This window comes from Copidosoma floridanum, unplaced genomic scaffold (assembly GCF_036245765.1).
Source record: "Copidosoma floridanum isolate Cflo_tuat_1 unplaced genomic scaffold, Cflo_Japanese_pri ptg000032l, whole genome shotgun sequence".
Classification (NCBI taxonomy): domain Eukaryota; kingdom Metazoa; phylum Arthropoda; class Insecta; order Hymenoptera; family Encyrtidae; genus Copidosoma; species Copidosoma floridanum.
This window is the reverse complement of record NW_028321909.1, coordinates 2,897,068-2,908,730: the sequence shown is the minus strand read 5'-3', so window position 1 is coordinate 2,908,730 and position 11,663 is coordinate 2,897,068. Positions and strand designations below refer to the sequence as shown.

Below are 11,663 nucleotides of genomic sequence, written 5' to 3'. Positions count from 1 at the left end.
TGTTAACATCGCACAGTCGGTCAGTAGGGTCACTGATGTAACCTGGTATATATAACAATATGTAACTGTGACAAAACGTTTTTTGTCGCCTTTTTTTTCATAAATATTAGTTAATACAGAAATGCAAATGTATTACGATAATTATTTCTTTGCTTGCGTAACAGGTTTTAAATATTGATATTGAAACATACTTTAAACTTAGCGCGATTCTGCCAGTCTGCAGACTGCCAGACTCCATGTAATCTCACCCTTAGGTGCGCTCGCGACATGAGAAATTGTACATAAAAAATCAAGTTTATCAAAGCAATGTGGGCACTTTTTGAATAGACATGAAGTATAATAATATAGAAACTATATTCGAAGGAAGTGGTTTTATTTAAATGAGTAAATATTATTAAATAGTAAATACAAAATTTATCAATTTTTTTTACACAATACCATAGCAGCAACACAAGTCAAATGAAATATTTAAATAAATAAATTTTCCGTTTGATATTCATTTATAAAATAAATACAATAAACTCTCAATCTCGTCTGTCGCGAGGGCACGAACAAATGCCCATGACGAGAAGTTGCCAAACAGCAGGTCTTCCATGTACAGGCACCCTTAGTCAGTCTCGACTTCGGGACTCCCATGTATACATGATGTATACGCATCCTAAATGACTAAAACTGACGCGCCGTTACGTCATGCGTGGCGCTTTAGTTTCTTCACTCTTCACTTCTTCAGTGTTCAGTTCAGTCATAGACTATGAGCGTGATACACTTCACACTCGGTAAAACAACTGTTTTAGTTTTAAACAACTATAAACAACGCTACTGCGAGCTCAAAACTCTCAAAAGTACTCCACTTATCGTTGATACTTTCTTTTCCTCCAGTCTTCAAAGTCCACGATTTGGAATATCTGGTAAGAAAAATGCGTACCTTGTTAACAAAAATAACGTATGATCAAAGGTATTATACGGAAATAAAACTAATTTGTTAGCACATCAAGTGAGGCAAAATTTTCAATCTCTATTGTTTCTCATTTATGATAACGATTTGTATATTTCTCGTTCTCATATAACTTTATTGTTTAGGCACTCCCTATTTTATTTTCCACTATCATTTATTGCCACAAAATTAAACTTTTTTCCGCTCTTATAAACACCGGCATTCTGAAGTTTGCTTGAAATATGTTATTTTTATAGGTTTTACCTAGTTATAACAATGTTGGAACAAGAGAAAAAAGTTTTACTGAGGAAGCTTAAGTCTCTGTCTTGTCAGAGCATTAAAAAGTATGCAGTCACACCAAAACCTAAGAATCTGATATCTTCCGAGAAGATGAGGTTGAAAGGTAACGAGTTATTTGAACGGAAGGTCCACGATTTTGATGCACATGAATTCATTTGGCAAAGATACACAATGGCCATAGCCCTTGCCCCAACCAAGTCTGAAGAGCTAGCAACAGCTTATGCCAACAGATCAGCTCTACTCTTACACTTGTTGAAGTACGAGGACTGCATTGTCGATATTGATCGGGCACTAAGTATCACTGATTCTGATCTTTCAAAAGCCAAATGGCTATGCCGTAAGGCCAAGTGCTTTCATGCCCTTGATGACTTGCCAAGTGCTCACAAGTTGATGCAAGAAGCTAAGGGTCACATTGAACTCATCACCCACAAGAACAAAGATCACACCAAAGTGCTGACTCTGATTGAATCGACTGAGAAATTAATCAGCAAAAAATATTCCAAGCCAAGTGAAAAATTTAACGATCCTAAGATGCCAGAGCTTAACATTGAAACATAAGACTTTAGTAACGTCACAGACAAGTACAGTCCAAAACTAGGAAGACACCTTGTTGCAACTCGTGACATTGCCCCTGGGGAAGTGATATATGTCGAAGAACTTTACTCGGTATCTATTTTACATTCCAAAAAAGCATATCCCTTCTGCAGTCATTGTCATGCTGCATGTTTGACAACAATACCATGTGATTTGTGTCCATCAGTAATGTTTTGCTCTGAAAAATGTAAGACCGACGCTTGGAATGAATACCACGATATTGAGTGCTATACTTTAGCAGATTACATGAAGGGAAATAGTACAGATAGTATTATACACAACGTTATTCATATTACAGTAATGGAATGTAGAAAAAATAGTGGCATAGAGAATCTCAAACTTCTTCTGGGAAAAATTAACAAAAAAAAAGGTAAGCCTAAGTTTACTTTCATTTTCTACATTTTACCCATTAAGTTTTTAAAATAAAAAAAAAAAAAGAAATAGTCACGATGTTTTCACTTTACAGAAAATCCTACAGAAAAAGTCATTATTGATGGAAATCTAAAAATGAACAAATTCTTAAAACTATGCCAATTGGTTGCAACTGAGTCATCTTTTACTTTAGACAATTATTCAGACATAGCCTTGCACACTTTGATTTCTTTGGCTTTGAACACTACGTTTTGTGGGAAAAAATTTAATGCTAAAGAATGTAAAATTTTGTCCAGTAACAAGAATATTGTGTTTTTGGGATCACTCATTTACAGGATTACTACATTTGTTGCCAATGGAATCGAAGTGAGTATTTTCATGAGTAAAGTACTATTTGTTATTTAAAAAGAATTTTCTGTTTCTGATTGTGCGATTGCTTCAGAAAAATTTTTCTTTGAATGTTAATATGTTATAATGTAATTTAGAAGAAATACTTGAAAAAATTAAATGTTACTCAACTTATAAATAATTAATTGCAATAACGACTAAAAATGCATTTCATGTGATAACATTTTTATAAAGATTTCGAATATACGGGATTTTATGAGAAGACGAACTGACCGTAATTCTACCATTGGTGCCGCAATACCAAGTGTGTTTACTTGTTTTGTTAAACATAGCTGTGACCCAAATGCCAGCAAAACCTTTAATCAAGCCAGTACTCTAGCCGTCTATGCTTTGAGACCAATAAAACAGGGTGAAAAGGTATTGCAGTTTTAATTTCATTTATGTTTTTAAGTGTATCATGCGATAAATGATTTTTAAAAAATTTTTATTCAATCTAATTTTAGATACTCGCGGCTTATGTCGATAATTATAGAATACAGGATAAATTTTCGAGACAGATGTACTTATTAGAATATCACCAATTTACATGTAACTGTCGAGCTTGTGAAGAAAATTGGCCTCCTCTACTGAATACAACTGACTCCATAATGATGGTATTATTTATCCTTTTGAACATTAACCATATAATTATATATTAGAACAAGTTTGTGCTCAAAAAAATTTGAAATTTATTTTCAGATGAAACCAAAAAACTACGAAAAGAAGCTGTTTAAAACGCCACTAGAACTAGAGTTGTACAGAAAACATGAGTCAGTGATTGCAAAAAACTATCAACTTATTTACAATTTTGTGTGCACTCAGCAAATGTTGACGGATTTGGCACGATCAATAGAAACTGCTCTTAAAGAAATACCCCAACCTTCAGCTGTAACCTGCTTCTTGCTTGCAGCATTAAACTTAGTTAGTAGTCACGTGTATTCGTATGTCTATCCAATATCTGATGACTGCGTAACTAATAAGTTTTCTTTGCCTCAGTAAAAGTAATAATCTTTTAACAACTCTTTAATTTATTTAATGCATGCTAGAAATTTAAATCATTACAATAGAGCTTGATTGTATTTACTTACAATTATGACAAGCTTCCTAATTTTTTTGTATTTTTCAAATCAAGAAGTATTTATGTGAGTGTTAACTATAGCTCAAAAACTAGTTGCAGTTTTAAATTCCTCTACTGGAGTGTAGTTTATAAAATCAAACAGTTCAATGTAATTTTGAGCAGTTACTTACAAGTTTATTGTAATTTTTATTGTATTGAATAAACTTTTTTTCAAACAAGTAGACTAGGCTTACGCTATTTCCAAAATAATTGATAAAGAATTAAATTCTTCATCGCATAAAATTGAAAACGTTGATAAATTATACTAAAAAAAAGTAGACTTTTTGACTGGCAAAAACAATATTTCAGCAGTATATTATAGAGAAAGAGGATATATCTCGATTCCATACGACTACACAGCGGGCTATATTCGAAATGTGACGAAAAAGGACAGAAGAATCAATCAATCGATCAGAGATATCAATAGCAAAGGCGAACAGTTACTTAACCATCATACTCACCGTCGCCGATGTTGCTTGACTTCACTGATCGACCGTAATGGTAAATAAAGTCCACATATGGGTATGTTACATAGTTTGTTTTACTTAATTTTAAAATTCCAAAACGTATATTTACAATAATAAATAGAAAAACACAACATTTTAACGGGGGAGGGGTATATATAGAATACATTCGCTGCCTTACCACAAATTTCAAAATTTCAAAAATCATTAGCTATCACTCGAATCTTAAAATAATTAATAAAGAAGAAAAGGTAATATGAGGTATACCTAAGTATTATACACCACACTGGTGTGGAGCTAGCACAGCGGATGGGACATATACTTACTACATAGCAGGGATATCCTATAGGGGACATGGAAAAACCACAGAGGTTCCTGAAAAAAGGTGCGGTCAGAGCCGGGATTCGATCCCCGGTCGAGCAGATTGACGAGCAATAAGTGCTCTATCATTAACGCGAAGAGACTCGCATGAAACTTAAAAAAACCAGTTAACTGGTTGGAAAGTCGGACATTTGAGTAATGAATTTTACCTCGAAAAAAGTAAGATTTTAAATAAAAAACAATTTCCTTATAAAAAAATTAAAAATGTCATGACAATTTAAGAGTTGTAAATTAATTTTTTTTTTTCTAACTATAAAATACCCATCTACTAAAAAAATACTATAATCTTATTATGCATAAATATTTCTTATAAGTTGCAATAATAGTTTGAGTACATTCAAGCTTGGCAAAGTACCATCGTAGACCTAAACTTTTGAAAAGAAAAAACACGAAAAAAATATCCACAACACTCAAACTGGTATTACATTTTTTTTTTTTAATTTTTAGGGTGACTTGGACCGTCTTCTGTATAAATACAGTTATAACAATAAGTTATACAAGATAAAAAAAAATATCACCAGAAAAGTATCGAAAAATAATGGTTGTAAAAATTAATAGATTTTTTTAAAGCACCTAAAATGGTACGTACCTGGCGCATGTACATACCGACGGCCTGGACGAAGAAAAGCTTAGCTCAGGCTGCGATTACATGGACTAAAAGAATATCCTAAACTTGTCAAATTCATGTCTAAACTTGACGTAAGACACGAGTAAGACAAGTTTGGGATATTTTTTGGTCCAAATAATCGCAACCTTAGACTTCCATGTTATTTTGAACGGCAAAATCTGAGATAAGCTTTTCTTCGTCCGGGCCGTCGATATACACATTCAGAAGCAGCTCAGAGGAGAAGTATTGATATACTTATTTCATACTTTTCTTCCTTTATACTTTGTAACAATTCCCTTAAGAGTACGTGTTAAAGTGGCAATTTTTCAGCAGTTGCGATGTAAGTACTCGAAAATAAACTGGTTGACCATAATATTATGCATATTGAGCATACTTTATTGACATAATATCTGAATTTTAGGTTTTTATCATTCTAATAAAAAATGCCGAAGCCACCTTAAACGTATTTTTTCTTAATGTGCATTGGGGTGTTCGTTATTATTTTCCAATCGATCATATACCCCTTGATATCTCTTTGGTAAAGTACACCCCAAAACTAAAATCTATATCCTAAAAATCAATTTTTCAACTTTGTTCAATTTTTTTTGGCCATTTTAATTCTCACTACTCAGGTATGTACTTCTGTTGAGCAGAAAAAATTGTGTACTAAATTGGGAAAAAGTGTAGGGAGTAGTTGAGTGAAAATTATAACAAGCGGCGTAACGTTCTATTTTTACCACAACCATCAAAATTACTAAAGTTCTATTTCTGTATTTATGGAACTTTAATTTTCGGAACGTGCGTACATTAGTTTGAAACATTGTTCTAAATAATAAAACAATTGTGAGTGACTTTAATGTAGGTATATATGTAGTGAATCGAATGAACCTCGGAATGAACATCCGTCTGGCTGACAGTGAGTAAAATTTCATCCTCTCGATGGCAAAATAAATCCCTCTACTGAGCTAGAAAGCTTTCATTACAGTCGTAGACGATTGAAAAAAAAAATATATCCATACTTATCCAAAAAATGACACATTTTAATCTTAAATAAAAAAAAAAAAAAAAACCCTTAAAAAACTAAAAAATGTAATGCCAAAGTTTGAGAATTATTAATTTTTTTTAATTCTCAAAAAAAAAGTTTACGTGGTAATCTTTTGCCATGCTTGAGTATACTTACTCAAATTATTGTTGCATTTGGTATATTTTTACATTTTGAAATCTTTTTTAAAGATAATTTTTACTCAGTTGAACATAAACATCAAAAATTACTTCCTTTGTCTCTGTAACGTATATTTTTGGTCCGCATAGATATAGATGTATTAATATGGTAGTCTCGGCTTCAGAATTTCAGAGAGGGTTTTCTACGAACTCAGTGTTATCAAGCATATGTCACCCAACATGAATGCAATGGTAATGCCAATAATGTAAATAATAAGCCTTAAGTACGGCGTATTTTTTTCTCTATAAGAGCTACTTAAGCTGTAGCTGTCTTTGTTGCGGCGCAGTTATGAATATACCTAAGTATATATAGGTATATAAAGTTACTTCGTATTGTACTTACAAGTTTACATGCTTACAACCGCCTTAGTCAATTCGTAACAGTGCTTATAAACAGTCATAAACGCGTCGAGCGATTTGCATTGCAACTTGCAACGCATATAAAGTACAGTCCTGTGCCTGTAACTTCTCCGACAAATTACTTAGTTGCAGCTTTTTTTGTGACTTTTTGACAAAAAAGGTAATTTTAATTATATTTCTTATTGTTATCAATGTTGACGATTCCAACAAGGAAATCCGTTTGGATTTTGTACCAAAAACTCTACATAGATATAAATAGCATGCGTCTACCCTGTTTTTACGCGTTAAAATCAATGCAAATATACATAAATCACCCTCACAAGGATGAACATTTTTGGAACAAGATTTATTTGGATTTTTTTTTTTTTTTATTAATCGTTGGTCAATTGCAAATGTGCTTCAGCGTCTCTCGTGCTTATATACTTTTATTACGTAAAATTCAAGAACGAATTTCTCACGCCTGTGTGCTGTGAAGCTTCAATTTCAAAATCGTACTAATTCATGAAAATTTTATATTGGATTGGATGTTGGAAATTATAATGCTACATCTTTATTTATATACACACACACTAGCCCAATGCTAAACGTCGGACTATATCCAACACTGGTCGTAGAATTGCTAAAAAAATTCTATTGTGTGATCTTTTGGGTCAAGTGCATACATATATATTTCAATTTTTGCTGTGGATATGTGCAGAGTCATATTGTTAATACGTTTATAAATTTTAATGAGTATGAAAATTTTGCAGGGAAAAACACAATAAATGACGTGTATATAATTATGCAAACACATGGGAGTAAAAATAAAAAGCTCCTAGTGCTCATATATCTCATTTTTTTGTATTGCTTTATGCTTGCTCGATGTTTATGAATGGAAATAGAAAAAAAATTAAAATAATTTTTTTTACACGTTTTGTTGCCCAGTCCATTTTTCAATAAACACGATGGAGGAAGAAAAGAACGCCATGATCAGGGAATTTTTGGATCCTCGAAATGACAATGTAATATATGGACTTATGCGAAGGATCTCAAAAAGCGATGAAATTTCTAGGCTTGACAGAGAAAAAGGAAATATTTTGTATAGCTCTAGAAGACATGACATGACAACTCACGAAAAAATTTGGCAGCTGTACTGTATGAGCATAGCAGTAGCTTTTCCAGGATCAGTTGCACAGGAACTCGCTTATGCCAATAGATCCGCTTTTCTCATGCACTTGTACAAATACAAAGAAGCTATCGTAGACATTGACAGAGCAATCAGCATTTCAAAGTCCAATGACTCAAAACTCAAATGGCTGTGTCGCAAAGCCAAATGCCTCTCACACATTAAATCACCAGATACAAGAAAAGTGTTGCAAGAAGCTAAATCCTTTATGAGCAGTGTTTCGGATAAAAAAAGCTCAGCAACATTGATAAAGGAAACTGGAGAGTCTATAAACTGCATGAAAACAAGCAAATCAGATGATGAAAAGAAGGAAACTGAGACTGCACCACAGGTGAACAAGCAAACTGCTGACTTCAGTTTGGTTAGTGCCAAATTTAATCCTAGATTTCAACGACATCTCGTTGCCACTCGGAATATTCAACCAGGAGAAGTTGTTTTTGTAGAAAGGCCATACGTATCGGCATTAAATCTGTGCAAAGCCCATGCCTTCTGCAATCACTGTTTCATCGTGTGCTGGAATATGATACCTTGTGATTCATGCAGTTGGTGCATGTACTGTTCGGAAAAATGTAAGCAAGAGTCTTGGGAGCAATACCATGAAATTGAATGTCCAGCATTTGGATACTGTATGAGAGATGGTTTCATGAACTTTGATGATTTTTTGTTGACTAGTCTCAGATTGGTCATATTAGAATGTAAAAAGGCTGGATCTATTTCTAATCTTCAAGACTTGGTTCTTTCTGCTGTTGAAGAAAACAAAGGTGAGTAATCACGTTTTCTTTCAATCAAAATTGTTTTACTAAAGTTTATGAATCACCTCAAGTTTTTCTTGCTAAAGTCCTATAGTAATAAATGAATCACTTCTGGTGTTTTAAAATTATCAATGATGTTTCCTGATTTTGTTAAAAAAAAAAATTTGTTTTTTTAGATGATCGTTTAAGTGCATTTACTGTTGATGGAAGTTTACAGAACAAAGGTTTGACAAGCATCTTAAATTTGGACAGTAGTGTTTCACCAACAATTTCAGCTGTATTTGCGAAAATTTCCTTACGCATTATGATATCTTTAGCTAAGTATACACTATTTCTTGGCAATAAATACTCTGGTGATGAATGCAAAAGGTTATTGAGAAATAAAGAAGCTTTGTTTATTGGATCTCTGATTTTGAAATTAATGAAAATATCTTATTCTTGCGGTGTCAAGGTAAAAACATAGTAAAAAATATATTTATTGTTACTAAATAAAAATTCTTTTGTTGGTATTTAAGATTCGTTCACTTACTCCTTGTAGTTTGTAACATTCATACGCTGATTTATGAACCTGTGCTTTGAATCTAATTTTTAAGCTAACCAAATTAAAATAATTCCAGATCGACAACAAACGCTTTGGTTTAAAGAATTACGGTTATTTAGATGATTTAAGTGACTTATCAATACGAGGTTACTGTATTCCAACTATTTCTGCTTTAATCAATCATGACTGCGATCCTAATATCAGCAGATGTTTTACGGAAGATAACAGGATTGTCGTGTATGCCTTGAAGCCAATAAAAAATAATGAGCAGGTGCAGTATTTATTAATTAATATAATTAAATGTACACATTTGACAAAATACACGAAAATACATAGATGACTCACCCAATTTATTATTGTTTTCTTGCAGTTATGTTTCAGCTATGGACCTAGTTTTACGCTTAAAGTGAAGTGTATGAGAGTATGTAATCTCGGTTTTCCATGTTCTTGCAAAGCTTGTGAAGAAATGTGGCAACCTGTGATTTTCATGTCTAGAAGTTTATACAAGGTAAATATACAAGTTTAACACTTAAATTTAAAGTCATGGTTTGTTACAATTTGTTGCCTGGTGATACTTAGTTTCATAAACGTCTTTTTCCCTTTAGATTAATGAGGCATGTTTTGTTCAATGCTTTAAAAAGCCATTGGAGATCGAGCTGTACAAGAAACATGAAGTGGAGATAAAAAAAATTTTAATGGAAACTGATGACTTTCAGTATACACAAAAAATAATCACCAAATTGGCAAGATCAGTTGTAACAGCCACCGAAAAATTGACTCAACCGTCAACTATAACTTACCTAATGATTGAAACTCTGAAAATAGCTTTTTCAAAAGTATACGGTGGCTATTTGTATATTCCAAAAAGTTGTATGAACAGATAAATTTGGAATACACAAATATAAAAAAAAGTATTTAACCTACTCAATATCTAAACAATTTTTTATAAAACTTTTTACAGTTACGACAAACAGCTAATAGCTTTATTGATTTTGACGTTTTTGATTACGTTTTAATACTATAGGGCGTCTGAAAAAAAAAAATGATATGTTATATCCTTAATAAGTAAACTTTAAATGGGATAATTAATCGATAAGTTATTTTAATCCATACATAATTAGTCGTATCCCATTATATTTATCACGTATATAAATTAAACTTACATTAAAACGTGCTGTGTTAACTAAAAACAAAAATTTTTTGTCAAAAATGTAATCTAGAGGACCAATTTTTTTTTTTTTCATGATCAAGAAAATTTTTGACAGCGTTTACCAAGTATAATGTGACCGAACTTACAGTAAAAAAAATTTAACTACAATCGTGATAACTAATATCGTTAGAACTTGCTTGATACTTCAAAACTGCAGTTGTAGCTAGTTAAAAGTCTCTTGTTTTCCAGTGCTCTAGGCGTTCGGTAATTTTTATTTTTTCATTTTTCTTTCATTTAAGTAAATATAAGTTAGTAACAGAATATTTTATAAATTTAGTTATCCATGGCGGGTGAAAAAATTTTAACCTTTTGTACTGCTTCAAAAGGCACGAACGAATGCCCAATTAATGCCCTCGCGACAGACGAGATTGAGAGTTTTTTATGTTTATTTTATAAATGAATATTAAACGGAAAATTTGTTCATTTAAATATTTCATTTGACTTGTGTTGCTGCTATGTGTTAAACAAATTGATAAATTTTGTATTTACTATTTACTAATATTTACTCATTTAAATAAAACCACTTACTTCGAATATAGTTTCTATATTATTATACTTCATGTCCATTCAAAAAGTGCCCACATTGCTTTGATAAACTTGATTTTTTTATGTACAATTTCTCATGTCGTGAGCGCACCTAAAAATGCTCACCCAAAAAAGTGCCCAACGCGCCATAAGTTCAAGTTTTCACTTCTGCCTGCACTCCCGGAGTGCTACTTGTACTTGGTTTTTATTACAACAAATGGTTCCATCCATGCGTTTGAGCGAGATTTTATTTGTGATCGCAATAAGGTTACGATAACAACGCTTCGTATTCTGATCACAATACAAATCGCTTCCAACGATTTATTTTTTCTAACAAGTCTATCGATCAGAGTGGGTTGAATTATCTGCAACTACTTTTATCTAACATTAAAAATGACATCACAGAACGATTGTTAATTTAAAAATTTATTTGGCTGCCCTGAACTTTATAGTATTGGCATTATGCCTCTACCACGTGACCTCAGTATATATATGACTAATATAGAGGCGAAATAACACAGGTCTTATGGGAGGAATCTTGTTTTTATTTTTTTTCGCACTTAAAAAGATATTGAGCTTAAAAAGATTGTTAATTCCATGTTACTGACATAATGAGAGTTACGTAGTTATTTTTTTCCTTTGGTGAATTCGTTCATGAAGGTTGAAACAGCGTTTTGAACCGTATACGGAGTGCCGTTTAACCCTACTTTGAGCTGTTTGTTTACCTCTGAGC

General features: G+C 32.4%; 2 protein-coding genes across 2 annotated transcripts; both read left to right on the top strand.

Annotated features, from left to right (window-relative positions):
• Window positions 1–756: 756 nt before the first annotated feature.
• Window positions 757–10,277, top strand: LOC149373329 (protein-lysine N-methyltransferase SMYD4-like). Its single transcript, XM_089597462.1, has 8 exons — window positions 757–908; window positions 1,192–1,773; window positions 1,942–2,198; window positions 7,662–8,663; window positions 8,831–9,105; window positions 9,272–9,466; window positions 9,566–9,703; window positions 9,801–10,277. The coding sequence occupies exons 2-8, from the start codon at window positions 1,211–1,213 to the stop codon at window positions 10,077–10,079; spliced, it is 2,709 nt and encodes a 902-aa protein (XP_089453588.1). The 5' UTR covers window positions 757–908; window positions 1,192–1,210; the 3' UTR covers window positions 10,080–10,277.
• LOC106646009 (uncharacterized) lies at window positions 2,421–4,133 on the top strand. The gene is made up of 5 exons (XM_089597288.1): window positions 2,421–2,566; window positions 2,881–2,965; window positions 3,052–3,201; window positions 3,287–3,508; window positions 4,014–4,133. Exons 1-5 carry the CDS (start codon window positions 2,469–2,471, stop codon window positions 4,083–4,085), a joined length of 627 nt encoding a protein of 208 aa, XP_089453414.1. The 5' UTR covers window positions 2,421–2,468; the 3' UTR covers window positions 4,086–4,133.
• Window positions 10,278–11,663: the final 1,386 nt, after the last annotated feature.

Bases quoted from the DNA above. Each gene is read 5' to 3' on its own strand.
- LOC149373329 (XM_089597462.1), top strand. From the start codon at position 1,211: ATGTTGGAACAAGAGAAAAAAGTTTTACTGAGGAAGCTTAAGTCTCTG. The intron at 2,199-7,661 runs GTAAGCCTAAGT...TTTGTTGCCCAG, and splicing joins AAAAATTAACAAAAAAAAAG to TCCATTTTTCAATAAACACG. The intron at 8,664-8,830 runs GTGAGTAATCAC...TTGTTTTTTTAG, and splicing joins TGCTGTTGAAGAAAACAAAG to ATGATCGTTTAAGTGCATTT.
- LOC106646009 (XM_089597288.1), top strand. From the start codon at position 2,469: ATGCTAAAGAATGTAAAATTTTGTCCAGTAACAAGAATATTGTGTTTT. The intron at 2,567-2,880 runs GTGAGTATTTTC...TGTTAAACATAG, and splicing joins TTGTTGCCAATGGAATCGAA to CTGTGACCCAAATGCCAGCA. The intron at 2,966-3,051 runs GTATTGCAGTTT...ATCTAATTTTAG, and splicing joins CAATAAAACAGGGTGAAAAG to ATACTCGCGGCTTATGTCGA.